At 49.6% G+C, this 26,903-nt stretch overlaps 1 protein-coding gene across 1 annotated transcript in view; it reads left to right on the forward strand.

Annotated features, from left to right (window-relative positions):
- Positions 1–26,903, forward strand: part of LOC310658827 (cadherin-related family member 5-like) — a gene marked incomplete at its 5' end in the record, with an annotated part of 48,737 nt that overhangs the window by 15,620 nt on the left and 6,214 nt on the right. Inside the window, 6 exons of the mRNA XM_083401197.1 lie at positions 584–674; positions 15,574–15,704; positions 17,235–17,435; positions 18,542–18,673; positions 20,450–20,528; positions 23,919–24,109. Of these exons, the coding sequence (XP_083257323.1) occupies positions 584–674; positions 15,574–15,704; positions 17,235–17,435; positions 18,542–18,673; positions 20,450–20,528; positions 23,919–24,109 (825 nt within the window). The remainder of the gene's footprint in view (positions 1–583; positions 675–15,573; positions 15,705–17,234; positions 17,436–18,541; positions 18,674–20,449; positions 20,529–23,918; positions 24,110–26,903) is intronic.

The following is a 26,903-nucleotide window of genomic DNA, read 5'->3' on the forward strand; positions in this document are numbered from 1 at the left end:
GGGGAGGTCTGATGGCAGTAATCTGAGCATCCTGGACTCTGCCCCATGGTTCCCCTTGCCCTCCACCAAACACCCATCAAGTGTAACAAAAGAGATATTTACATTTCCCTGTTTCCCAGCCAAGTTAATCACACCCTTTTGTCTTCATCTGGGTTTGTTACTTCTGGAATGGCTACCTGTCTGGCACTCAGGTATCAGGAGGCCAGGGATTATCACTCAGACAGAGGGACTGCTGAGCAGCTGAGCTCACATGTCTAGATGAATTTCTGAAGTTATCGCAGTGAGTCAGTACCTAGAGACATTTGTCAGTGAATTCTTACATTTGGTATCGTGCAGCAGAGGCTCTTTGAATAGACAGGAAGAAACTGTGATGATTGTGGGGACAAATCACAAAAGTCAAAAAAGTGATTCTGCTGGTTTTGGTAGTGGGCTGCATGTGCTTGATATCTGCTGGAGGGGCAACCCCCCCCCCCACCTATATATAAATTTCTGCAACAACGTGCAGGGCAGAAAGTCAAACTCGCTCCCCTGCAAGTGCACATTTCTCTCCCCGCTTTCCCTGAAGTTTGTTTATCTCTTGCAGACAGAACCCCTCCAGTTCCTGCCTGGTCCCATCCATGCCGAGGACGGAGACCGCGACCTGAAGGCTGCCATCACCTATTCTATTCTCTCAGGTACTGGGGGTCCCTGGCGACATGGCGGTCAGGGGACAGAAAAAGAGCCTGGCTGGCTCCTGGATAAGGTCTAAGAGGGCCCATCGAGCACAGCATCCTCTTTTTCTTCCCATGGCCCAGCAGGTTCTAGAACAGCGGTTCTCAAATCAATAAAACCAGAGAACTGCATCACTCCCTGGCTCTTCCTAACAGCAGGGGCTGGAGCAGATGACCTTTGGGAAGCCCTTAACGTTCCTAAGGAAGGAAAGGCTGGGAACAGGTTTGGTGTGTGCACTTTGGGTTGCTATGTGCGGCAGGAAGGCCAAGGTTTGAGAAGCGGGGGTGAAGAGGTTACAGGGAAATCCCGTCTCCGCTGCCCTAGGAATCTCTGACACATTTTTGAGCCGTTCCTGGGAACAACAATGCGACACTGCGCCGAACCCTTTCCCTCCGAGCTCAGTCTTTCCATAAACATGGAGAGCAAGGCACCTTTCCATTTCCTTAGCAATCTCTCCTCTGCTACATAACAAACATGAGCTGTGGCAATGCGCTGCGATGGACCCCATTCAGCATCTCTAGGTGGACCAGAGGCATCCGGCGTCACGAAGGCATAGCTGTCAACCGTCCCTTATCTGGCGGGAAACTCCCTTATCCCAGCGCCGTTTCCCGCTGCTGTCCCTTATTGATGATGTCCCTTAAATTTCCCGGGTTTCATGCTTGCCCGGCTCGGGAGGGAAACAGCGGCTCGGGATCCTCTGCCACGTGAGAGAGAGTGCGCGCACGAGCTGCTGCGTCTCTATCTCTCCCTTTTCCCCCTCAGGGGCGCGCCGTGAGGAGACGGGTGGCGGCGGGCAGGCAGGCAGCCCCTCTCTTGCGAGACTTCTGCCACGCTGCCAGGGGAAGCCGGAGGCGGCAGCGGTGGCGGAGGCTGAGGAGGCGGCCTGAGGGAGGAGGAAGAGGAGGGGGTGGGGAGGGACGCAGAAGGGCGGCACTTCAGCAGCCACCGTGGCAACGCAACTGCCTCATGCCGGGCTGGCGGGCGGCGTGGGCAAGAGTCCCTCTCCCTCCCTCCCTCTCTCTCAGGCGGGGAAGGGCCGATGGAACTCCTGGCGCCAGGACGACGGCAGCCCCGACGTGCTGCTTAGCATCCCCTCCAACCAGTGCAACATCTTAATGTAGTGATTTCCCCCTCTGCATCCCTTTCATAACTCTATTTTTATAAATCATTTGTCCATCCATACTTCAAATTTTTACTACAAGTTTTCTGTCAATGTATGTAACTCTTTACAATAGCTTTTCAACTAAATTATAAACTTTCCCCATACTTTATTAAAGAGGTTCTCTTCCTGGTTTCTTATTCTGCCTGTAAGCTTTGCCATCTCGACGTTGTTCATCAGTTTTGTCTGCCCCTCGGAGTTGTAGACCCTTAGGATCATGTAGTCCAACCCCCTGCAAAACACAGTCAGTCGCAGCCAAACAGCATGGCTCCATCAGTGGCGAATTTCTGTATAAGCTAAGCAAAACCCCTTGTTTGGGCTGCTGATCCCTTATTTTCGAGGCTGCTGGTCCCTTATTTTCAAATCTGTAAGTTGATAGCTATGGTCCCCAGATGTTGTTGGACTACAACTCCCATCATCCCTGAGCTCTTGCTAGCTAGGGGTGATGGGAGTTGTAGTTCAACAACATCTGGGGACCCACAGGTTGAGAAAGGCTGCTCTAGAATCAAGGCACCATAGAGTCGGAAGGGACCCTGAAAGCCATCTAATCCAACCCCATGCTCAGCTGAAGCAGCCAGTATAGATGCCTTTTCTGAGAGGCTTCCGAGCGGGGCGTGAGTTTCCCCCAAGGGGGAGCATTGGGCGATGGAGGGGGGGGCGTTGTATGAATGGGCACGTTCAGGTGACATGGTGAGCCTCGTCAACATGCAATTCCTGTGCTTAGAGGTCTGAACTGGTTGCCTTAAAAAAAAGTTGTTGCAAAACTACCTTTTCATAAGAAATATAATAAAAATTATAAAGGGGTAGGAAAAAAAGTTGTTGCATTTGTTTTTTGGTTTATTTGTTTATGCCCTGCCTTTTCCCCTGACGGGACTCAAGGCGGCTTATGGATAAAAGCAAGAATTGCTAAAAACACAGAAAAAACCAATCATTAAAAAGGCAACAAAACGCTGGTAGTATTAAAATTGTGTGTGTGTGTGTGTGTGTGTGTGAGAGAGAGAGAGAGAGAGAGCACACACACACACACAGGTACCGCGGTTGACAAAAGTCTCCGTTGACGCATGTTTCAGTTTTCAAACACCGTAAACCTGGAAGTAAAGGTAAAGGGACCCCTGACCGTTAGGTCCAGTCGTGGCCGACTCTGGGGTTGTGGCTCTCATCTCGCTTTATTGGCTGAGGGAGCCGGCGAACAGCTTCCGGGTCATGTGGCCAGCATGACTAAGCCACTCCTGGCAAACCAGAGCAGCGCACGGAAACGCCGTTTACCTTCCTGCCGGAGGGAAGTAGACCTATTGATCTACTTGCACTTTGAGGTGCTTTCGAACTGCCAGATTGGCAGGAGCAGGGACCGAGCAACGGGAGCTCACCCCGTCGCGGGGATTCGAACCGCCGACCTTCTGATCGGCAAGTCCTAGGCTCTGGTTTAACCCACAGCGCCACTCGCATCCCATAAACCCGGAAGTAAATGCTTCCATTTTCGAACACGCCTCGGAAGTCGAACGGCTTCCGCTGACTGCGTATGTTCTTTTTCTCAATTTTCTCTATTAAATTTGCAGACCGCCCTTTGCACCTCGGTTTTTGAACGTTTCAGAACGGATTACATTTGAAAACCGGGGGACTACCGTATATCTGCTTAAAACAGACAAGGCAGTAAAAAGCCCTTTAAATTAAAGCAGTCAGTTCCCTAAAGGCTGTTGGAACAAGAAAAACCTTCATCTGCCGGCAGAAGGACGGGGAGGGGAGCCAGTCGAGCTTCCAGCCAAGTCAAAGGTGTTGCGGTTAAAATGCAAAGCCCGTAACAAATTGGGGCAACAAGATCGCCTGACACCGCCCCCCCCCCGACCCTCTCAACCCCTTTGCTTGGCAGAACTGGCACGGCCACAGGTGCCATGCAATTCCCACTAGCCGTTGATAAAAAAATTGGTTCTTTTGTGCGGCAGCCCCTGTCTACCCTTCAGAACTCCCCGCCACTTGAGACTGAGCAGGCGCCTTCACTGCACTCTTCTCACCTGTGACCATTCTTCTTTAGACAAGCCTGTCTTAGAAAGTCGAGTCAAATTTCAACTTGTTTTATTTTATTATTATTTTTAAAACTTTATTTTCTTGTTCTTTTTAAAATCATTTTTATTGATTTTTCCAATAAAAAAAAAATCCAATTAAATATCCAATCATAATACTTCAATTTAAAATAAATAAATAAATAAAATAAAAAATATCAAATTATAGTCCAAATTGTATTTATTAATTTCTTGAGGCTCCCCACGGTCTGGATCTCTGGTGCATATCTCCACGTCTTAGTCCTACTTCTCCTTTTTAAACTTTATTTTCAATGCAGAATTGCAACATAAAATATAAACAAAGGCATGTATTCGTCAAAAAACCAAAGAAAGAAAAAAGAACAACAACCACAAAAACGTAAACAAATGTACATACACTTTGACTCCCATCCATACTTTTGAGACTTCAACTTTTCATTTTATCGTAAGGTTGTGTTTATATATATATATGCATATATTTGTTATTTCTAGCTTTGTACCTTTTATAACCATTTCTTCATTCCCTAGACCTTGCAAACTTCATTCATTACATACTGATATGTTTATTCCAGAACAATGTTTTTTCATATACTCTTTAACACAGTCCCATTCTTTTGTTAATTGTTGATCTGATTGTCCTCTTAAGACTGCCGTTAACCTTGCCAAATCTATGTAATTTGATTTGCCATTCTCTTAGTGTTTTAATCTTTCACATGCGTGGTTGTGAATTTTCCTCGATTTCCCTATTTTATCTTTTGTGAGCCGCTTAGAGGTTTCTAGCTTTCACAGTCCAACAGTGTATAAATTTTAAGAAATACCGTATTTTTCGCTCCATAAGATGCACTTTTTTCCTCCTAAAAAGTAAGGGGAAATGCCTGTGCGTCTTATGGAGTGAATGTGTGGTCGATCGCCGGCTCCCTTTCTGCCCCTTGCCCAGGCCTCCATTGCTGAATGTTCTTCAGACGGAGGCTACTTGTTTCCCCAGCGACACGGGACTGGCTGATTAGATTATCTGTCTGGAGACTGTAGAAACGGCTCCCTTTCCTTTCCTAAAGAAGCTGCAGAACTGTGAGTTGAACCCCATAAAAACAGGATTTTTTCCCTTTGCAAAGTAAGCTCAACAACTGTGAGCTCATTCTCAAAAAATTGGGGCTTTTCCCCTTTGCAAAAGAAGTTGCACAAGTGAGCTGATTCCCCCAAAAATGGGGCTTTCTCCCTTTCCTCCTCTAAAAACCAGGTGCGTCTTATGGTCAGGTGCGTCTTATGGAGCGAATAATACGGCAAATGGCAGAACTAGGGTTCGCTCAGCTAAAGCACACGGCCGAATCTGCTCCCTCCAGCAAATTGAGGAAGGAAGGGCAGGTTCCTTTGGGCGCTGCTTAGATTACCGGGATGTGGGATCACATGTTCTCTCACGTGCCAAAGCTTATTGCCAGGATATCTGGCAGTGAAGTCAAACTCTTCTGAAGTGCATATATTAGGGAAAATAACACAAAGGTGCATAACGCTGGGGATTTGTGTGTGTGTGTAAAATTACATACTTGCATTTATCAGAAGTTGATAAAGGATAGGAGATGAACTTTCATGTTTTTTTATTTTTTAAAAAAATTTAATTCCTTTTTTATTGAAAGAAAAATCAATTATAAAGCAATAAAGTGATACAAAAAAACAAGGGGGGGGGAAGAAAACACACAACTGTGTAATGGGGGAAAACATTACGTGACTATATACAAAAATAGCCCAATTCATACATTCTTTTAGAAATTTGATATTCTTATCCTAACTGTTAAGTTGTGGGCGAACATAGTAGATGACACAGTGATTTCTCCAGAGCAGCTCTTTATTGTAGCTGGACAGAACTGAACAGCAAACAGCTCAGCTGGCCTGCTTTTATAGGAGCCGGCTGTCAACATTGTATCAACAACAACCCAGGGTTTCCCGCCTAAAATAACTGACGTGGACTTGAGTGAAAACTATCTACAGTATCCCCCTGTTGGCCCAGGGGGAGAACATCAGTACATAACACCCCTCCCCACCGAGATAAGGCGTTAGTTACAATCGTAATGGTTTCCTTATATACAGCACTACACGTAATGGTTCAATTAGGCACAAAAAGCATATCGGTTACATTTCCCCTACTTAAACCAACAGTGATACATGTCCAACAACATAGTCCTTTAAATACGTTGGGCGCTTGGAAACTCTGCCAGACCGCCGGGGACTGGTAGCCAAGTCCGGAGGGCCACCCAATTCTTGCTGAGGCTGCGGTGCGACCCTAGGTGGCGTTGAACCCAAATCCCCTGGATCCACTGCTGTGGATGGAGCCTCCGCAAGTGGAGTGGTCTGAGTCTGTGGTAAGTCTGGCAGACCCTCTGAAGCGGCTTGGTTCGGCTGCACGCTGGCAGTTTGCGAGGGAGGTGTAGGTGGAGCCTCGCCATCTGTAAGTTTCTCTTCTGGAGCCACGAGCGCAGTTGGGGGCACCACGGTAGTGTCCAAGTCCCCAACCCTGCGCCTAAGCTGGTCTATGTGCCGGCGCCACAAGCGTCCGTCTTCGAGTGCCACCTGGTACGAGCGAGGTCCAGTGACTCCCACTACTGTGGCTGGCACCCAAGGAATGTCCCCCACATAGTTCCGGGCAAAGACCTGGTTTCCTGGAACAAAAGACCGTGGCGCGTTGGCACAGCCTGGGGGTTCAGCCACGGTAAAGTCCGGGTGCAGCCGGTCGAGCAGTGACCTGAGGCGGCGGCCCATAAGCAGTTCAGCAGGACTCCGCCCTGTGGCCGCATGAGGGGTGATGTGTTGCACGAACAAGTATTCGGTGACCCGCTCGTGCCAGTCTCCCCGGTCCAGGCGCGCCAGTGCCTCTTTTGCTGAGCGCACCATTCTCTCTGCTTGCCCATTGCTGGATGGATGAAATGGTGCTGTTAGGGCATGGCGGATGCCCAGTCCCAAAAGATACCGCTCAAAAGTGCCTGACGTGAACTGCGGTCCGTTGTCAGAGACAAGGACATCAGGACACTCATGCGTCGCAAAGAGTCCTCGCAGCACCCGGATGACGGCCTCGGTAGTGGTGGAGGGCATCAGGGCCACCTCCAGCCATTTGGAATAGGCGTCTACCACTACCATAAAGGTCCGGCCGTGAAAGGGGCCAGCCAGATCGATGTGCACCCTCGATCAGGGTGTCTTTGGCGTCTCCCAGGTGTGTCCCTTAGCTGCCGGTGGTGCAGGCCTTGATTCTTGGCACGCTTGACAGGCGGACACCCAGGCAGTGATGGCATCGTCCATGTTAGGCCACCAGACGTAACACCGAGCCAACGCCTTCATTTTGACAATTCCCGGGTGGCCAACGTGCAGAGCCTCCAGGACGCGTTGACGGAGTCTTTGGGGAATTACGACGCGGTCTCCCCACAGCAGACAGCCACGATGAGCCGAGAGTTCATGTTGTCTGGTTGTGAAGGGCTGGAACTCCGATGCAAAAGGCCCTTGTGGCCACCCCCTCCACACCCAGTTGAGCACACGGCTGATGGTGCGATCCTGGGCAGATGTGGAGGCCACAGTGGCAGCCGATACAGGCGCTTCCGGAAGATCCTCAATCAGGAGGAGCGATGAAGCTGGAGCCGGGTCTTCCACAAATGCTGGAAGAGGGCAACGGCTGAGGGCATCAGCATGGCCCATCGATTTCCCCGGGCGATGGACGAGCCGGTAGTGGTAGGCAGCCAGGAAAACAGTCCATCGCAGCATGCGCGGCGAGAGGACTGGTGGAGTTGGACGATCACCGGCGAGGAGGCCCAGGAGCGGCTTGTGGTCAGTGATGAGGTCAAAAGTCCTGCCATAGAGGTATTCATGGAACCTCTTCACTCCAGCCACAAGTGCCAGTGCCTCCTTGTCGAGCTGGCTGTAATTCCGTTCCGTCTGAGATAGCGTCCTGGAAAAGTAGGCGAGCGGTGCTTCTCTTCCGTCTGGAAAACGGTGACTAAGGACAGCGCCGATGCCAAAAGGTGAGGCATCGCAGGCAAGGACCAGCAGCCTGGATTCACTGTACTGTACCAGCACACTGTCCGATGAAAGGAGAGCCTTGACCGCGTTGAAGGCCGCCATCTCCCGATGACCCCAGGACCAAGGCGTCTTTGTGCTGAGGAGTCGGTGAAGAGGCTCAGCCACCGTGGCTTTGTGGGGCAGGAACATGTTATAAAAGTTCAGCAGCCCCAGGAACGCCTGCAACTCCGTCTTGTTCTTTGGGATGGGGGCCTGCTGGATAGCGCGGATCTTGGATGTGGTCGGGTGAAGTCCGGAGGCGTCGATAAGATAGCCCAGGAACTCCACCTGTGGAACGGCGATCTGGCACTTCTCCCTCTTTACCTTGAGCCCAGCCTCTTGGAACCTGGTCAGCACGGCACGGAGGCGCTCGAACAGCTGCTGGTGTGAGTCTGCGGACACCAAGACGTCATCAAAATATGGTACCACGCCCGGAAGCCCTTGCAGGAGACGCTCCATAAGGCTTTGGAAGATGCCAGGAGCCACACTCACCCCGAACTGCAACCGGTGGCAACGGAATGCCCCTCGGTGGGTGACGATCGTCTGGGCTTCAGCAGTGGCATCATCGACGGGCAGTTGTTGATAGGCTTGGGCAAGGTCCAGCTTAGCGAAGACCTTACCTTCACCCAGGGAATGCAGCAGGTGTTGGACAACAGGAATGCCCCTCGGTGGGTGACGATCGTCTGGGCTTCAGCAGTGGCATCATCGACGGGCAGTTGTTGATAGGCTTGGGCAAGGTCCAGCTTAGCGAAGACCTTACCTTCACCCAGGGAATGCAGCAGGTGTTGGACAACAGGAACCGGATAAGCGTGCTGCTGAAGTGCCTTGTTGATCGTGCACTTGTAGTCAGCGCAGATTCTCACCGACCCGTCTGGCTTGACAGGCGTGATGATGGGGGTTTCCCACTTGGCGTGGTCAACCGGCTCCAAAACTCCTTGGGCGATCAGCTTGTCCAGTTGTTCGTCCACCTCAGCCTTGAGAGCGAAGGGAACCCGGCGTGGGGGCGACTTGTGGATCAAGGCTAAAGGAGATGGGCGTACCTGTATATTGCCCCAAAGTGCCGTCAAAAACCTCGGCAAAGTCTTTGATCAGACCCTCAGTCTCTGCGTTAGAGATGCAGTTGATGCCGGTGACTTCCAGGCCGAGGGCATCAAACCAGTCTAGCCCTAGGAGGCTTGGCCGCTGGCCTTCGACCACCACCAACCGGAGCAGGCCCGAAAAATCATTGAATGCGATCCGGAACCGGCCAACGCCTACCACGGGAATGTCGTTTCCCTGGTAGTCTCTCAGGTGTACGCGGTGAGAGTCAAGTTGCCTTTTGGACACTCTGGGTACCAGTCTTTTGATGGTGCTCCAAGACACGATGGACAGGGCAGACCCGGTGTCGATCTCCATGAGCACCGTGACGTTCAGCTTGAGTCGCGTAGGCGAGTAGGTTTGGCCAATCGTGGTTCCAGACGGGCAGTGGCAGTTGGTGAGAGCGAAACAGCTTTCCTTGGCAGACTGGAGTGAAGACTTGGACTTGCGAGTTGGTGAAGGGGGGGTGTCAGACGGAGCCGATCGGCAGACCTTAGCGATGTGGCCCCTTCTGGAACACTTCCTACAGATGGCGTCTCTGAATCGACACTTGGCACGGGAATGGTTGCCTCCGCAGTCGGCACATTCCGGTTGGCCCTTGGACTTCTGTTGGAACTTCCTGCGCTCCCGCTTTGTCTGGTGCATGTCATCGTCTTCACTGGAGGATGCCTCATCACTGCTGGCCTCTTCATGATGCACTGGAACTGGCTTCCTAGCAAGACGCAGGCTGCTGGACTTGGGCGGAGCGTTCAGCAGCTTCTGAGGCCACAGCCTCCTCAATGGCTTTCTGTAGCGTGAGGTCTGGCTTGGCGAGGAGACGGCGTTGCAGATGGATGTCCCGGACCCCGCAGACGATTCGATCCATCAGGGCATCGTCTAAGTCTCGGAACTCACAGTGCATTGCAGCCTGTCGCAGGGCGGTGGTGTAGTTGTTGATTGACTCCCCCTCTGCCTGGTTCTGGTGGTAGAACGCATGGCGGGCAGCAATCTTGGACGGCTTTGGTGCATAGTAGTTGCGGAGCTTCTCTTGGATGGTGTCCCACGGTGTTGCCTGGACTGCTTCAGGCGCAACCAATGCTCGGGCCGTCTCAAACACCTCAGGCCCACAGAGGCTGAGGAATAGGCCCCGCTTACGCTCCTGTGATACTTGCGTCAGCTCGTTGGCTTGGAGGTAGCAGTCAAACCGAGCGAGGTAGGAGTCCCATGATTCAGAGGCTGGCGCAAATGGCGGTAGAGGCACAAGTGAAGCCATGGTTCCGATGCCGGCGTGAAGGGCGATGGATGGAACACCGAGCTCTAGCCAGAACAGTCAGCTCTGAATTGGTTCTGTTCAGTGATTTCGCTCAGTGATTCAGCTCAGTGATTCAGCTCTGCTCAGAGGGTGGCTGCATCTGGCTGTGCTCTGATGTCCATCGATCCCATCCTCGTCGCCAGTGTTAAGTTGTGGGCGAACATAGTAGATGACACAGTGATTTCTCCAGAGCAGCTCTTTCTTGTAGCTGGACAGAACTGAACAGCAAACAGCTCAGCCGGCCTGCTTTTATAGGAGCCGGCTGTCAACATTGTATCAACAACAACCCAGGGTTTCCCGCCTAAAATAACTGACGTGGACCTGAGTGAAAACTATCTACAGTATCCCCCTGTTGGCCCAGGGGGAGAACATCAGTACATAACACTAACACTGATGTAAATATTAATAGCCTACTACTGTTTTGCATAATTTGTTCCAAATATTGTCGTATTTATCCGAGCAGAGTCTACATCCGTAAGCAGTCACTTCATAGGTTCTAAGTGTTATCCTATTATCAATCCACTGATTGGAAGGAGATCGTGTCTTCATTCTTCCAGTTCATCAATATCAGCTACCATTAGAGCACCTAAAATCCATTTTTTGTTGCCCCATGGTTAACTTCCATATAGCAGGCATATGGCTGGGGAATATTGCTACTATTATTATTATTATTATTATTATTAAAATATATCTTTATTAATTTAAAATAAATACATTTATGAAAAAACAGGCATACATACAAGTAAACAAACATACAAGCAAACAAACAAATAACAGAAGAATCAAACAAAAACCACATTATAAGATACAAGAAGATTAATATAATTATCATCATATATACTCATGATACTGAACACAATTCTCTGCCTCTGGAGACAGCAAGGCTTATGAATCCCAATTGCAGGAAACTGCAGAGGGTAGAGGGTTCGAATCCTGCATGGGGGGGATTCCCAGAAGAAGCAGCTGGTGGGGCACTGCACAGACACAGTTCCGGATTTACGTATAAGCTAAACAAGCTCTAGCTTAGGGCCCCACTCTCTTGGCCCCCCCAAAAAAAATTTAAAGGAAAATAAACACTGGGTGTACACTTCCAAAATATAAGATAAAAAACACATTAAATAAAACCTACCTACAGCAACAGTGTTTTGTGTTGTATAGGCTCCTATGATGCAAGTCATGGGCCCAGCCTGCTAGTCTGCTCCCTAAAATATCCCTGGTTTGCTCCTTTCTATATATAGGGTGCCTACATTCTGCATGGACTGGCTGAATGGCAACATGTGCAAATTGCTTGAGATACCTATTAGGTCCATCAATAGATAGCATATAGTCCTTAGTTGTTGACAAAGGACAGCTGGACATAGAAAGGGCCCGATTACCTTCAGTGGGACGTGGGTGGCGCTGTGGTCTAAACCACTGAGCCTCTTGGGCTTGCCGATCGGAAGGTCAGCGGTTTGAATCCCTGCGACGAAGTGAGCTCCTGTTGCTCGGTCCCTGCTCCTGCCAACCTAGCAGTTCAAAAGCATGTCAAAGTGTAAGTAGATAAATAGGTACTGCTCCAGCGGGAAGGTAAACGGCGTTTCTGTGCGCTGCTCTGGTTTTGCCAGAAGCGGCTTAGTCCTGCTGGCCTGCTGTACGCCGGCTCCCTCGGCCAATAAAGCAAGATGAGCGCCGCAACCCAAGAGTCGTCTGCGACTGGACCTAATGGTCAGGGCTCCCTTTACCTTTACATTTACATTCTGCATGGACTGGTTGGATGGCAACATGTGCAAATGGCTTGAGATACCTTTTAGGTCCATCAGTTACCATATAGCACATATTCAACACATATTCAAAATCAGTGACCATTTGTTGTGGACAAAGGACAGCTGGACATATAAAGGGCCCCATGACCTTCAGTAGCTGAGGGCTTCATCAAACCTAAATCCGGCCCTGCAAGGACAGGATGAATGACCACATGCCATGGAGTATGGGTAGGCAAACTAAGGCCCGGGGGCCGGATCCAGCCCAATCGCCTTCTTAATCCATCCCACAGACAGTCCGGGAATCATCAAGTTTTTACATGAGTAGAATGTGTCCTTTTATTTCAAATGCATCTCTGGGTTATTTGTGGGGCATAGCAATTCAGTCATTTTTTTATTGTCCGGCCCCCCATAAGGTCTGAGGGACAGCAGACCGGCCCCCTGCCGAAAAAGTTTGCTGAAAAGGTTTTCTGAGATCCCTGCAGAATCTCAGAATTCCACCATACTCTTTTTCACAAATGAGTGCAGAACAGTGAGGAACCGAGAGTAAGATCAGGTAAACTTATATATTTTTACGGTCCGCTTTATTATTTCATGGTTTTTGAGATGTTTCTAATAATGCACTTTAATTGCTATGACCCGCCCGGGGGGGGGGGGGGAGGCATAGCAATAAATGGCTGGCTCACCCGCTCCGGCTGCAACATGCAGTCGGATTCTGCAAAACTGTGTCACCCGCAGAGCGCCGGCTGAGCAATCCAATTGCTTGGCCCAATGGCTGTTCAGGAAGCAAATTGGATGGAAGGTGCTGGAAGCAGGTGCTGGAGGTTGGAGGTGGCCGGGGGGGTGGAATTTGAATCCCTCCTCCCCGATGCAATTGGGAGGGTTATTAAACAGTTTAAGCTGGACTGGGATTATGTGGCAGGTGGACCTAGTGGGTGGGGGTGGGGAGAGATCTCGGGGGGGGGGCAGATTCCTGCCTCTCTCCGCAATATTCAGCGATGCACAAATTTCAAAGGTAGCAGTTTCTGAAGGTCGTTTCTCCTTTTTTTGGTCAAATCTATTTTTTATTAAGTTTTACATTGCAAATTAAAACCTGACGAAGTGTGCATGCACACGAAAGCTCATACCGATAACTAACTTAGCTGGTCTCTAAGCTGCTACTGAAAATGAATTTTTAATTTAATTTAATTTAATTTGTTTCGTTTTGACTACGGCAGACCAAGACGGCTACCTACCTGTAACTAAAATCCAGACGTTAAACATCAGTACCATCATTTAGGCTTCCCTGAATACTTTCACTCCCTTCCACCTTTCCATGGTTTCCATTATCAATCTTTCCCCAACTGCTTCTCTTATTTTCTCTTTTTTTAGAAACAAAACACCAGTCCATTTTAAGTATATATTTTTAGTACGTTACAAGCATTACTCAAATCCTGCCAAAGTTTTTAGTTGTTTACAGCGTTCTCTTAAACACATTATCGATTTCTCCCATTCCTTCTTAAAGTTCTTCTCTTTCTGGTTTTCCGAGTCAATTTTGCCATTTGCGCACAGTCTTCGCCAGCCATTCATCTCTGGTCAGGACTTGATCTTCTTTCCATCTCTGGGCCAGTAGCGTCCGCTCTGCTGCTCTATATTGCACAAATAAATACAGTGGTGTCTTGTTTCTCAAATGCCTTGGTACTCAAACAACTTGGAACCCAAACACTGCAAACCCAGTTTGTTCCGGTTTGCAAACTTTTTTCGGAAGCCGAACATGCTCCGTTTTGAGTGCCACACTGTTAGGATATTTCCATTCCACCTTAAAACAGAGCAGGCTTTGAGTCACAGAGTCTCCGTATTTCCTGTTTTCACAGGATGTTTCTGTTGTGTCTTTGTTTTCGTTTCTCTCTCTCTGCCGGAACTCTGAAGCAGGCAGTCATGTTTTTTCTTTGTTCTGATCAACGCAGAAATAAACTTGTAAATAATGCTCTCCTGGGTGCATCTTTCGCTGTGCATTATCTGCTGATAGAGCGTGCATCGGCTCTGGAATGTGGCAAGCTATTTCTGGAGCTCCTGTCGCTAATTGCTGATACTGTGTGTCTGCGGGAGATTGATGGACGTCCGGAGACGACGTGGAGTCATGATGGGCTTTGTCTCCCTGGCAGTATCCCATTTTGAGTGCCACACTTCCATTTTGAGAGTTATGCTGAAGTCTGTCTGTTTTTGTTATTTATTTTGCATTTTTGTGGCTCTTTGTTTTTGTGCCTGTGTGGAACCCAGCTCAGCTACTGATGGATTGATTGTGTGACTGCAGTACATTGTTTATTGCTTTCATTTTATGGATCAATGGTCTCGTTAGATAGTAAAATCCATGTTAAATTGCTGTTTTCAGAGTTGCTTTTAAAAGTCTGGAACGGATTAATCCGTTTTGCATGACTTTCTATGGGAAAGCACGCCTTGGGTTTGGAACACTTTGGTTTTGGAACAGACTTCCGGAATGGATTAAGTTTGAGAAACAAGGGACCACTGTAAATGGTAAATTTACAGGTAGCTTTTAAGCAACATTGCACAGGGACTGCCAAGCTCAGCCTTGGTTCCCCAGCCAGGAGGCACACGCCTGGATTTGGAATGTTATTAAATATACCATGAAAAAAGCACACCAAGAACTCTGGCCAATATAACTTTCAGCAGTGGGAGGGGTCCCTGCTCACAATTCAATAGTCAATGCAGTGGTACGTCAGGTTAAGTACTTAATTCATTCCGGAGGTCCATTCTTAACCTGAAACTGTTTATAACCTGAAGCACCACTTTAGCTAATGGGGCCTCCTGCTGCTGCAGCGCCGCCGATTTCTGTTCTTATTCTGAAGCAAAGTTCTTAACCTGAAGCACTATTTCTGGGTTAGCGGAGTGCGTAACCTGAAGCGTATGTAACCTGAAGCGTATGTAACCCGAAGTACCACTGTAGTAACAAAAACTAATCCATTCAAAAGTATGTATTCTAATAAAGATTACAAACTCAAATAGAGATTACAAACTCTAACAGAGATTACAAACTCAAACTGAAAGAGATATGTATAACACGATAATTCGTTACAAAGATTTTCTCTTTTTCACTCGACAAGAATGTTGATCCTTATAATTTATCAGCTTGCAGATGGAGACTCAGTTTCAATTATAGAGTAGAAGTCAGTTATGGATTGGAAACCAGGACAGGGCTCTGTATTCACCTTCATCAGCTAATTTTTAAGTTTTAAGTTTGTAAGTTTGAAGACTTTCTCAACACTACGTGTGGGTAGATCAATGTGTATCTTGAGCTTTTCTGCACACCTAAGATTCCTAATAGGAAAGCCTCTGGTTTCAAACTAGGTCATTTCTCATCAAAACGGCAAAAAAAATATGAATTTCTCCCCCTGATGCAACAGAGATCAGGTGGTCCTCTGCCAGTGATGCTTCAGCTGAGATTCTGGTATTGCACAGGGTTCGACAACATGGCCTTAGGTGGTCGCTCTCAAATCTAGTATCTTATGATTCTACAGTCCCTAACTTAACGCTGCCTCCCCTTCCTTTCAGGTACAGACCACAGCTACTTCCACATGGACAACGTCACGGGCGCCATCACCATGTTGCGGCCGGTGGAGAGCAGGATTCGCACTCCGGTCTACAGCCTCAGCGTCATGGTAGGCCCCTGCAGCTGAGAGATCAGAAGTCACGTGTCCCCTTTGGCTTCTTCGCATCTGGAGCGGGAGGGGAAAATTGAGGTTCTCAACTCCCAGCCTCAGCCCCCAATCCTGCTGTGATTTATTTCATTTATTTTTATGTGCCTTATAAATGATGCCTTATGAGGAACGGCTAAGGGAGCTGGGCATGTTTAGCCTGGAGAAGAGGAGGTTAAGGGGTGATATGATAGCCATGTTCAAATATATAAAAGGATGTCACATGGAGGAGGGAGAAAGGTTGTTTTCTGCTGCTCCAGAGAAGCGGACACGGAGCAATGGATCCAAACTACAAGAAAGAAGATTCCACCTCAACATTAGGAAGAACTTCCTGACAGTAAGAGCTGTTCGGCAGTGGAATTTGCTGCCAAGGAGTGTGGTGGAGTCTCCTCCTTTGGAGGTCTTTAAGCAGAGGCTTGACAACCATATGTCAGGAGTGCTCTGATGGTGTTTTCTGCTTGGCAGGGGGTTGTACTCGATGGCCCTTGTGGACTCTTCCAACTCTATAATTCTATGATTCTATGATTCTATGTCACAGGTATTTTTTAAACACTGCTTAGTTTTGGGTTCCCAATTGCTTTGAGTTGCCTTTGGCAAGAAAAAGTGGCGAATCAATTTAACCGATCGATCGATCGTCCCCAAAGCCTCTAAGCCTAAAACAGACATTCCAGTTCCTGTTAAAATGAGACATTAGAAACCAGTTAGCCAGATTATTTTTTTCCCAAAACGAGCCGCTGAAAATATAAATATACATAATAAAAATTAAACTGCATGTTGCGATAATACATGCCAGATCTGGTTACATGTCTAGGTGGGCTTGCTTAAACAAAGAAACAAATAATAATACCGTATTGGCCCGAATATAAGCCGTATCTGCAAATAAGCCATACCTTTAAAATTGAAAGGGAGGGGGCAGAGAAAAATAGACAATACCTGGGCTGCTTCCTGGGGTGGGGAGCTGCGCTGCTTTCCTGGCGGTGTAAGTTTGTGAATATAAACCACACTTTAACTTTTCATGGTTGGAAATTGGGAAAAAGTGGGGCTTATATTCAGGACAATACGGTGGTAATTAATAATAATAATAATAATAATAATAATAATAATAATAATAATTATTATTAATATGCCACCCACCTGGCTGGGCTGCCCCAGTCCCTCTGGCCGGCTTCCAACAAATTATAAAAACACAGTAAAACAGCAAACATTAAAAACTTCCCTATATGGCTCCAAATTTCTTCCAAATTTCTTCTACAAATATCTCAATAATAAAATTTCATTGACTGACTTCCATCACTTACACTGCACAGATACAAATTTTCTTAAAATGTATATAGGAAGTGCAATGTAAAGGGAGGGTCTTTTAATCCCACCATGCAAAGCCCAAGCCAGGAGCAACCAGGGCTGGATTCAGCCCTGCCCTGCGACCAAATTCTGCCTAAAACTGCCTTCTCTCTCTCCCTCCTGCCTGCTCCGCTCCCTGCCTCTCTCTCTCAGGCCTCTCAGGTGAACGACGCCAAGAAGTACGCCGTGACCGAGGTCCGCGTGCGAATCCTGGCAGCCAACAGCCACGCACCGCACTTTGAGAAGTCCCAGCACCAGGCCTTTGTCCACGAAGGCGAGAGCACGGCCTCTCTGGTCCTGACGTACAGCAGGAGGGTCCTCTTCGTCCTGGCCAGTGACATGGACTTCCCCGACGTGAGTCACCTGGGTGCGGTTTGGGTGGGGCAGCCCAGAAAGGTCACAGTGGCGGGGAATCCTTGAATGGCAGTTGGAAGGGACCCCGAGGGTCATCCAGTCCAACCCCCTGCGATGCAGGAATCTCAACCAGAAGGCATGCAGGAAGCCCCCGGCCCCACCCACAGCGGCATCTTCCAGGGATGGGTGCAAAGGAATCGTGCCCGTCTTGAAACCCTGGAGAGATGCTGCCGGCCAGTGCGAGCAATGCTAAGCCAAAGGGGCCAATGGGTTGGCTCAGTGCAGTGGTACCTTGGTTCTCGAACATAATCCATTCTGGAAGTCCGTTCAATGCCCGACATAGCTGTCAACGTTTCCCTTTTTTAAAAGGAAATTCCCTTACTCCAAATAGGATTCCTCGCAAGAAAAGGGAAATGTTGACAGCTATGGCTCCCAAAATCGTTTGAAAACCAATCCATGGCTTCCGATTGGCTGCAGGAACTTCCTACACTCTAACAGAAGCCGCATCAGATGTTTGGCTTCTGAAAAATGTTCAAAAACCAGAACACTTACTTCCGGGTTTGCGGAGTTAACATATCAAATCATAAACGGCCTCGGTCCAGTATGCCTGAAGGAGCGTCTCCACCCCCATCGTTCTGCCCGGACACTGAGGTCCAGCGCTGAGGGCCTTCTGGTGGTTCCCTCACTGCGAGAAGCCGTTACAGGGAATCAGGCAGAGGGCCTTCTCGGTGGTGGCGCCCGCCCTGTGGAACACCCTCCCACGAGATGTCAAGGAGAAAAATAACTACCAAACTTTTAGAAGACATCTGAAGGCAGCCCTGTTTAGGGAAGCTTTTAATGTTTAATAGGTTATTGTATTTTAGTGTTTTGTTGGTTTCCCCAGCCACTCTGGGCGGAGTTAATAAATAATAATAATAATAATAATAATAATAATAATAATAATAATAAACTAAAATAAAAAAGGTTGGACTATCTTCCGAATTGTAATTTTTAATTTTGCAACTTCCCATAGTCTGAACCATGAATCATGTCCAAATCTCAGTCTTGCCTCTCGTCGATATTTCCATATTTCCACATCTCGATTTTATCTCTCCCTTTCTCCCCAGGGCTTCAACCCTGCGGTGCGATACAGCCTCAGGCACCAGTCCAACCACACCCAGCTCTTCCAGGTCACCCCCGGCGGACTCCTCATCGCCCGCGCCGACCACCTGAGCGCTCTCCAGCGATACGCCTTGCAGGTTTGAGCCGAGCCCTTCCCCGCCCCCCAGCGACCAGCCGGGGGTCGCTCTCCTGCACTGTGCGGGAACAGTGGGAAACTGGCTCCCGGTGGGTCCGGTTGGGTGGAAGGCAGGGAGTCCAACAGCAGGTGGCGCCAGAGCCGAGAGCAGGAATGACAGCGTGAGCAGGGCCTTGCAGAGCCAGGCAAAGGCCCGGGCCAGGTGGATAGTGTGCCCCCCTCTTTTTTTACACTGGGGATAACTGGAGTCTTATAAATAAGTACCGTAGATTCTGGCGTATAAGACGACTTTTTAACCCTGGAAAATCCTCTAAAAAGTCGGGGGTCGTCTTATACGCCGGGTATGGGTTTGCTGGGCCGTGGCAATGGGAGTTGGGGCCCCACACTGGGAGGAAGCAGGGTGGCTACCTCCTGGTGTGGAGCGGAGCCCGCCACCCGCTGCCACTGCCCAGCGAAGCTGCCGTGTATTAGGCGACGGGGCGTAGAAGTTGACCCCCCAAATTGGCAGCTGCCGTCTTCTACGCCCAGTCGCCTAATACGCTGGAATCTACATTAAGTATATAAATAATATTCACCAAAGCTTTGCTGACAAATACCGTATTTTTCACTCTTTAAGACGCACCAGACCAGTTTTTGGAAGAGAACAAGAAAAGAAAAATTCTGAATCCCAGAAGCCAGGACAGCAAGCAGGATCGCTGCGCAGTGATCCTGCTTGCTGTCCTGGCTTATGGGATAGCTGCGTGTAGCCTCTCCCGGCCAGGCAAGGAGAGCCTTCATTCCCTGCCCGGAAGAGGCTGAGCGCGGCTAAGGCTCCCCCAATGAGCTGCGCTCCCTTTAAAGAGCGCACAGAGTGTGTGTGGGGCTCTTGGGGGCTTTTCCGCAGGAGGGAGAAGGGACTGAGGGGCTGCCCTTTTCCCTCCTCGGGGAAAAGCCCCCTAGAGCCGCACACACGCTCCACGCGGCTCTTTAAAGGGAGGGCTGAGCAGAGCCTCCTGCCTGCATTCTTCCCATAAGACGCACACACATTTCCCCTTACTTTTTAGGAGGGGGGAAGTGCGTCTTATAGAGCGAAAAATACGGTACAGTGGTGCCCCGCAAGACGAATGCCTCGCAAGACGGAAAACCCGCTAGACGAAAGGGTTTTCCGTTTTTCAATGCGCTTCGCAGGACAAATTTCCCTATGGGCTTGCTTTGCAAGACGAAAATGTCTTGCGAGTCTTGAGATTTTTTTCCGCTCCCCACCCCCTTTTTCTAAGGCACTAAGATGCTAATATCCTTTTAGCAGCTAATCCGCTAATCCCTTAAGCCTTTAATAGCCGCTAATAGCCGCTAAACCGCTAATAGCCGCTAAACCGCTAATAGGGTTGCTTCGCAAGACGAAAAAACCGCTAGACGAAGAGACTCACGGAACGGATTAATTTCGTCTTGCAAGGCACCACTGTAATTTTATTTCAAGGCTTGAATCGTATCTGCATATACTGTAAAGACAAAATGGAAACTATAGATATACAATAGTGCTTTTTAAAAATACATAGGGAATGTATGCTGACCGAGGCCCCCCTTTGGAATTGGGGCCCGGGCCAAGTGGCCCACATGGCCCCCCCTCTGCCTGGGCCTGAGCATGAGAATCCCTGGCAGGCGGCCCTCAGCCCTCTCCTCAAAAACTCCCCAGGAAGGAGAGTCTGCCACCTTCCGGGGGAGACCCTTTCACTCCCAAAATACTCTCGGCGCTCACCTGTGTGCTCCTGGTGATGCTCAGGTCTCGTTCCTCCTTTAGATCCTTGCGCGAGATGAGGAGTCGGGGGAGACCGCCAACACCACGGTCAACGTGGAGGTGCTGAGTCCTGGCCAGGCAGGTATGCCAGGGCAGGTGACTGGGCAGGTGGGCGAGTGGGTAGGTGGGCTCCTTCTCTGCACATGACCTCTCAGCTATCCATGAAAGGACATGCGCCCAATGCGTTGCTGAAGGCTGGCTGTACATAGCAATAGGCCCTTATTCCGTTACAGTCAGGCACAGGCAAACTCGGCCCTCCAGATGTTTTGGGATTACAACTCCCATCATCCCTAGCGAATGGGACCAGTGGTCAGGGAAGATGGGAGTTGTAGTCCCAAAACATCTGGAGGTCCGAGTTTGCCTATGCCTGTGTTACACACCACAATTGCCTCATTATGTAAATCATGTTCAGAATACCACAACACACACATAACTGGCTGTAAAGTAACATCGGTAAAGGTAAAGGGGCCCCTGACCATTAGGTCCAGTCGTGGCCGACTCTGGGGTTGTGGCACTCATCTCGCTTTACTGGCCGAGGGAGCCGGCGTCCAGCTTCCAGGTCATGTGGCCAGCATGACTAAGCCGCTTCTGGAGAACCAGAGCAGCGCACGGAAACGCCGTTTACCTTCCCACTGGAGTGGTACCTATTTATCTACTTGCACTTTGACGTGCTTTCGAACTGCTAGGTTGGCAGGAGCAGGGACCGAGCAACGGGAGCTCACCCCGTCGCGGGGATTCGAACCGCCAACCTTCTGATCGGCAAGTCCTAGGCTCTGTGGTTTAACCCACAGCACCACCCGCATCCCTTTGTAGGTGCAGCCATTGCGGAGGTGCTGGGTGGCTCTGTGGTTTAACCCACATCACAACCGTGTCCCAAAAGTCCAAGGATAGTCAAGTCCAAAGATTGGTGGTACCTCGGTTTTCGAACGTAATCCATTCTGGAAGACCATTCGACTTCCGAAATGTTCAAAAACCGAGGGGCAAAGGGCGATCTGCCAGTTCAATAGAGAGAATTGTGGGGGGAAAAGATACACACCGCGGAAGCAGTTTGACTTCGAAGGCGCGTTCGAAAACAGAAGCATTCACTTCCGGGTATTTTGGCTTTCGAAAACTGAAATGTTCAGCAACGGAGATGTCCGAAAACCGAGGTACCACTGTATTATATAACCCTGGGGTTCCCAAACTTTTTTTGGGGGGGGACACACACGGCCCCATTGGCTTCCCAAACTCATCGCCAGTGCCCCCTACCCTACAAAGAAGCATTATTCAAAATAGCCATTTGCACGACACATTGAGGAATGAGAACAATACAATTCAAAATGAATTGCGCCTTTATTCCGAACCCAATCGAAACTGCTTGGTATAATTAATTCCATGAAATCGCTAGACTTGCTCCAGCGAGTCCAGCTTTTCACTGCCATAAAGTCGATGGCTAAAACTCGCCTACCTTCCGGGATTGTGGTAAGGATCTATGCCAAAACGGCAAAAATGACTGAAATAATCTGAAATCAGGAAGGCCAGAATTTTAATAAGGAATGGGGGAAATTTATAATTGATCTTAAAAATCATTGTAAACAGTTTAGAATTGTTAGTAGGACTGTCATAACACTAGTAGTTTAATGGTGAATTTTGGATATGACGGAGTTGTAAAAGATTTGGATTGTTATAAAAGACACAGCAGGAAATGATTAATAGTAGGACCCACAAAGGGGAGAATGGAAGTCCAGGAGATTCTTTGGAATCTTGATTTTATGATGTAGGTTGGATATGTGAGTGTAAAGCGTTAATTTGAAAAACCAAATAAATAAATATTTTTTTAAAAAAAGAATTGTTGTAAGGATCACTGACAACACGTCAATAAGGCCCTTTGAACAATCAGCGCTTTCTTGCTGTTGTGATGGGCTCAGGGCCAGTGGTGAAGGAAGGTGTCTTTGTGTGTGTGTGTGGTCCACCCCAGGTGTCACCACTTAGGGGGGTGACAAAACAACAAAAATATGAGTTTTAAAAAATTAAAAATTGGGCTCACGAAACTTGTTAGTTAAGTCAACAAACATTGCGTGGTGAGTTCCTCCCCCCCCCAGTGGAAATAAAGACACATGACACAATTATTAAGGTTAATGGGCTAAATAAGGCCACAGCTTTATTGGTTACAGGTGATGAGCGGTATTGGCTTAGGCATTGGTCCTAACCGACTATATCCGACTTCAGCCCGTCCGCTTGAAGTCTTGGAAGGGTTAACCACCAGTAGGGGGAGTCCTGCTGATGCACATCAACTAGGAACTCCCCCGTGGTCACCGCTAGGGGGCGTGCCTTAGGCCCTCACCTCCCCAGGCTTCGGACAGGGCCACACCCCCCGGAATCCTTTACCGGACTACCCTTCAATATGTGGGGCAGGTGATGGCGCTACCTCCCCTCTTCCATCTACAGACCAATACCAATGCCTAACTGCCAATACCCAGAAAGTTGTGACGATTTGCTACGAGGTAGGCGGAAACCAAGTGGCTGGTGCCAATTTGCCAAGTGGAAAAATTCCTAACAGGCCCCAAGGTCCATAGCAAGGTCAAGGAAGGAAAACCTTATAGGGCGGGAAAAGCAGGAACAGCTGGCAGGCGGGGAAAGAGGGAGATCCCCGGCCGTGTCCTGCCTTAAATAGGGCAGGCCATGCCCCCAGAGCCAGCTGATTGGCTGGCCAGGGGATGACGTGGCCAGGAATCCCCCCAATCGTGCCGGGCTGGGCTCCAGCCACCGTGTGCATGGTGGGGTCATGAAGCCCCATTTCCTTCAAGTGGCTTAACAAAATGCGGCTGGCACTGGGCGCCACACTGGGGCGGGCGGTGCTTCCTGCGGGGCCTGTGTGGGACTTGAGTCTGCCCTCCACCTCTCCCTCAGCCGCCCTACGGCTGAGGGGGATTTGGCGTAGAGGTGCCACGCAGCGCCCCCTCACCCCAATCGGTGACTCGCCTGCCCCCAGCTGCGGGATATGTGCACCCGGCACCTGAGCTGATAGCTACCGTATTTTTCGCTCTATAAGACGCACTTTTCCCCTCCTAAAAAGTAAGGGAAATGTTTGTGTGTCTTATGGAGCGAATGCAGGCTGAGCAGCTATCCCAGAAGCCAGGAGAGCAAGAGGGATCGGTGCGCACTGATCCCTCTTTCTCTCCTGGCTTCGCTTCGCTGGAGAGGCGCTGCGCAGCTTTCCCTCTCTGCGCAGCCCCCCTTCAGCGAAGCGGGAGGAGAAACGGAGCCCCTTCCGTTTCTCCTCCCGCTTTGCTGGAGAGGCGCTGAGCAGAGAGGGAGAGAATATTTTGTTCTCCTCCTCTAAAACTAGGTGCGTCTTATAGAGCGAAAAATACAGTACATCGCTGCGCAGTAACCCTGCAGCCCTGAGCTCTCTCTGCATTGCTTATTGCGACTCAGAGTGAGACCCAATGCTCTTTTCCTCTCGCCCCCACCCTCTCCGCTTCCTGATCAGTCCCCATGGATCCTCTCGAAGCCGGGCACCAGGGGACGATGGACGCCGGGATCCTGGCAGGTGGCCTGGGGGCGCTGCTCTTGGTGACGGCTATCATCCTCTTCCTCATCCTGCGGGCCATGAAGAAGAGGCAGCGGCGCCAGCAGAACATGGAGCGGGCGGCTCTGGCCATGGAGAAGCACCCCAATGTGGTAAGCGGGAAGGGTGTGCGTTGATGTGCAAGCTCCAAAGAGCGGGCGCCACGGGAGAAGCACCTTGTCTGGAGCCGTCAATGGGAAACTCCAGCTAAGGCGTCTGATGCTCAACGACAGCCCAGCCACATCGCCCAAGCAGGGCTGGGAATGTCCCCCAGTCTGAAATCATGGCGAGAGCCACATACACAATCCCAGTCAGTTTGGACAGCACTGGGTGAGAGAGAGCAAGGGGTATGACGTGGGCGGGATCTACATGGATCTGTAAAAATGTTATTAAATATAACATTATATAACTGTGCCTTTTTCCACTGATGATGACTTTTAGAAGGCATCTGAAGGCAGTCCTGTTTAGGGAAGCTTTTAATGTTTAATAGACTATTGTATTTTAATATTCTGTTGGAAGCCACCCAGAGTGGCTGAGGAAACCCAGCCAGATGGGCGCGGTATAAATAATAAATTATATTATTATTATTATTATTATTATTATTATTATTATTATTATTATTATTATTATTTATACCCCGCCCATCTGGCTGAGTTTCCTCAGCCACTCTGGGCAGCTCCCAACAGAATATTAAAAACACAATAGAAGGTCAAGCATTAAAAACTTCTCTGTAAGCAGGGCTGCTTTCAGGTGTCTTCTAAAAGATAGTTGTTTATTTCCTTGACATCTGACGGGAGGGCGTTCCACAGAACGGGGGCCACCACCAAGAAGGCCCTCTGCCTGGTTCACTCTAACCTCACTTCTCCCAGGGAGGGAACCACCAGAAGGCCCTCGGAGCTGGACCTCAGTGTCCGGGCAGAACGATGGAGGTGGAGACGCTCCTTCAGGTCTACTGGTCCGAGGCCGTTTAGGACTTTAAAGCACCAGCACTTTGAATTGTGCTTGGAAACATACTGGGAGCCAATGTAGGTCTTTCAAGACCGGTGTTATATGGTCTCGGTGGCCGCTCCCAGTCACCAGTCTAGCTTCCGCATTCTGGATTAGTTGCAGTTTCTGGGTCACCTTCAAAGGTAGCCCCACGTAGAGTGCATTGTAGTAGTCCAAGAGGGAGATAACCTCCACAAACTCATCTAATCCTCTTTGAAAGCCACCCAGGTTGGTGGCCTTTGCTGCCTCCTGTGGCTGTGAGTTCCACAGTTTAACGATACATTGCATGAAGAAGGACTTCCCTTTATCTCTCCTGACTGCTCAGAGAGACCTCCCCCTCCCCAAATATTGAACCTGCCTTTCTCAGAAAAAGGGTTTCCTCTGTCTCTAGATGCTCACAACACCCCCTTGCCTTTTCCCTCTGCTTTTCTCCTCTCTGTTCCTGGACTGCCTTCAACCATCCTCAGCTTTTCCCACCCTTAACTGGCCTTTTGACACTGCCCCACCCCCACCCCAGCCTGACATGAACACCTCCCCGTTTCCAGGGATGCTCTGGCCTCTTAGATGTAGCTGGACTCCAGCTCACACCAGCCCGGCCAATGGTCAGGGGCGGGTCATCGAGTTGGAAGGGTGACCTCTGAGGGCTATCTAGTCCAACCCCCTGCAATTAAGGAATCTCCTAAGGCAGGACTCGAACCCACAACCGCGAGATCAAGAGCCTTGCGCCCTAACGGCTGAGGTATCCCAGCAGCGGGATTTTTCTTGCAAATCACAGGAGGATGGTTGCGAGGGGTATAGCTGTTCACAGAAACTCCCCAAGCCCCCTTTTCGGGCTGTTGACCAGCGCAAAGCTTTCTGCAGCTGCAACAATGATTTTGCGAGTGTGAAATTTTGTGAACGGGAGCATGAAGAATTATCTGGCCAGGCCTAGGGCCTAGGGGTGCCTTGCCCAACCTGGAGCCCTTCAGGCGCCGTGCGCTACAACTCCCAACATCCTCCGTGTCACATCTGCTGTGGCTGCTGACAACTGTAGTCTGAAAATCTGGAGGGGCACCAAGTTGGGGGAGGGCGCTCTAGACACAACTGGAACCCAGAAATCCTGACTTATCGACAACTATGGGAGAACGAAAAAACTCCAGAGGTTTGGACAAATCACTCCGGGTTAAGTCTCAGAGTGTTCACAATCGCTCGTGAACTACCACCTGCTGACCATTCCTAGAATTTAAAGCATTTCAGTTGTTATTTACGAATTTCACAAACTGAATGTACCGCTTGATTTCTTTCTTTTTTTAAAAAAGTCAAAGCAATTTACGAAATGCGTGCATGCAAAATTCGTGTGTGCTTCTGCCCTGGGCCTCTTTTGCAGAGTCCTGGTTGCTTAAATTGGGCCGTGCAACACCTTCCGCCCTGGTCAGGCTGTGGGTCCCCCCCCCCTCCTCTGGCCTGCCATGCTGTGGTTCTCTGCGCATGCTTGTTCTCAAGCCTTGACCTTCTCTTTCTCTCTCTCTCTCTCTCTCGTTCTCTCTCCCCTGTCTGTCGCTCTCGGCTCGCCCTGCCACCTGACAGAGCTTAAAATGGTTCCAGCCGGTGAGTGCCCAGATGGGAGGGGAAGGGGGGAGGGCAAGCGGGGGGGGAGAGACCCCACCCTACCCCCTGCCACCTAGCACCTCCGCAATGGCTGCACCTACCAAGGGATGCTGTTGGCGCTGTGGGTTAAACCACAGAGCCTAGGGTTTGCCAATCAGAAGGTCGGCGGTTTGAATCCCCCGACAGGGTGAGCTCCCGTTGCTCAGTCCCAGATCCTGCCAACCTAGCAGTTCGAAGGCATATCAAAGTGCAAGTAGATAAACAGGTACCGCTCCAGCGGGAAGGTAAACAGCGTTTCTGTGCGCTGCTCTGGTTCGCCAGAAGCGGCTTAGT

The sequence above is a fragment of the Podarcis tiliguerta genome (assembly GCF_965153285.1).
Source record: "Podarcis tiliguerta genome assembly, chromosome: 10".
NCBI lineage: Eukaryota > Metazoa > Chordata > Lepidosauria > Squamata > Lacertidae > Podarcis > Podarcis tiliguerta.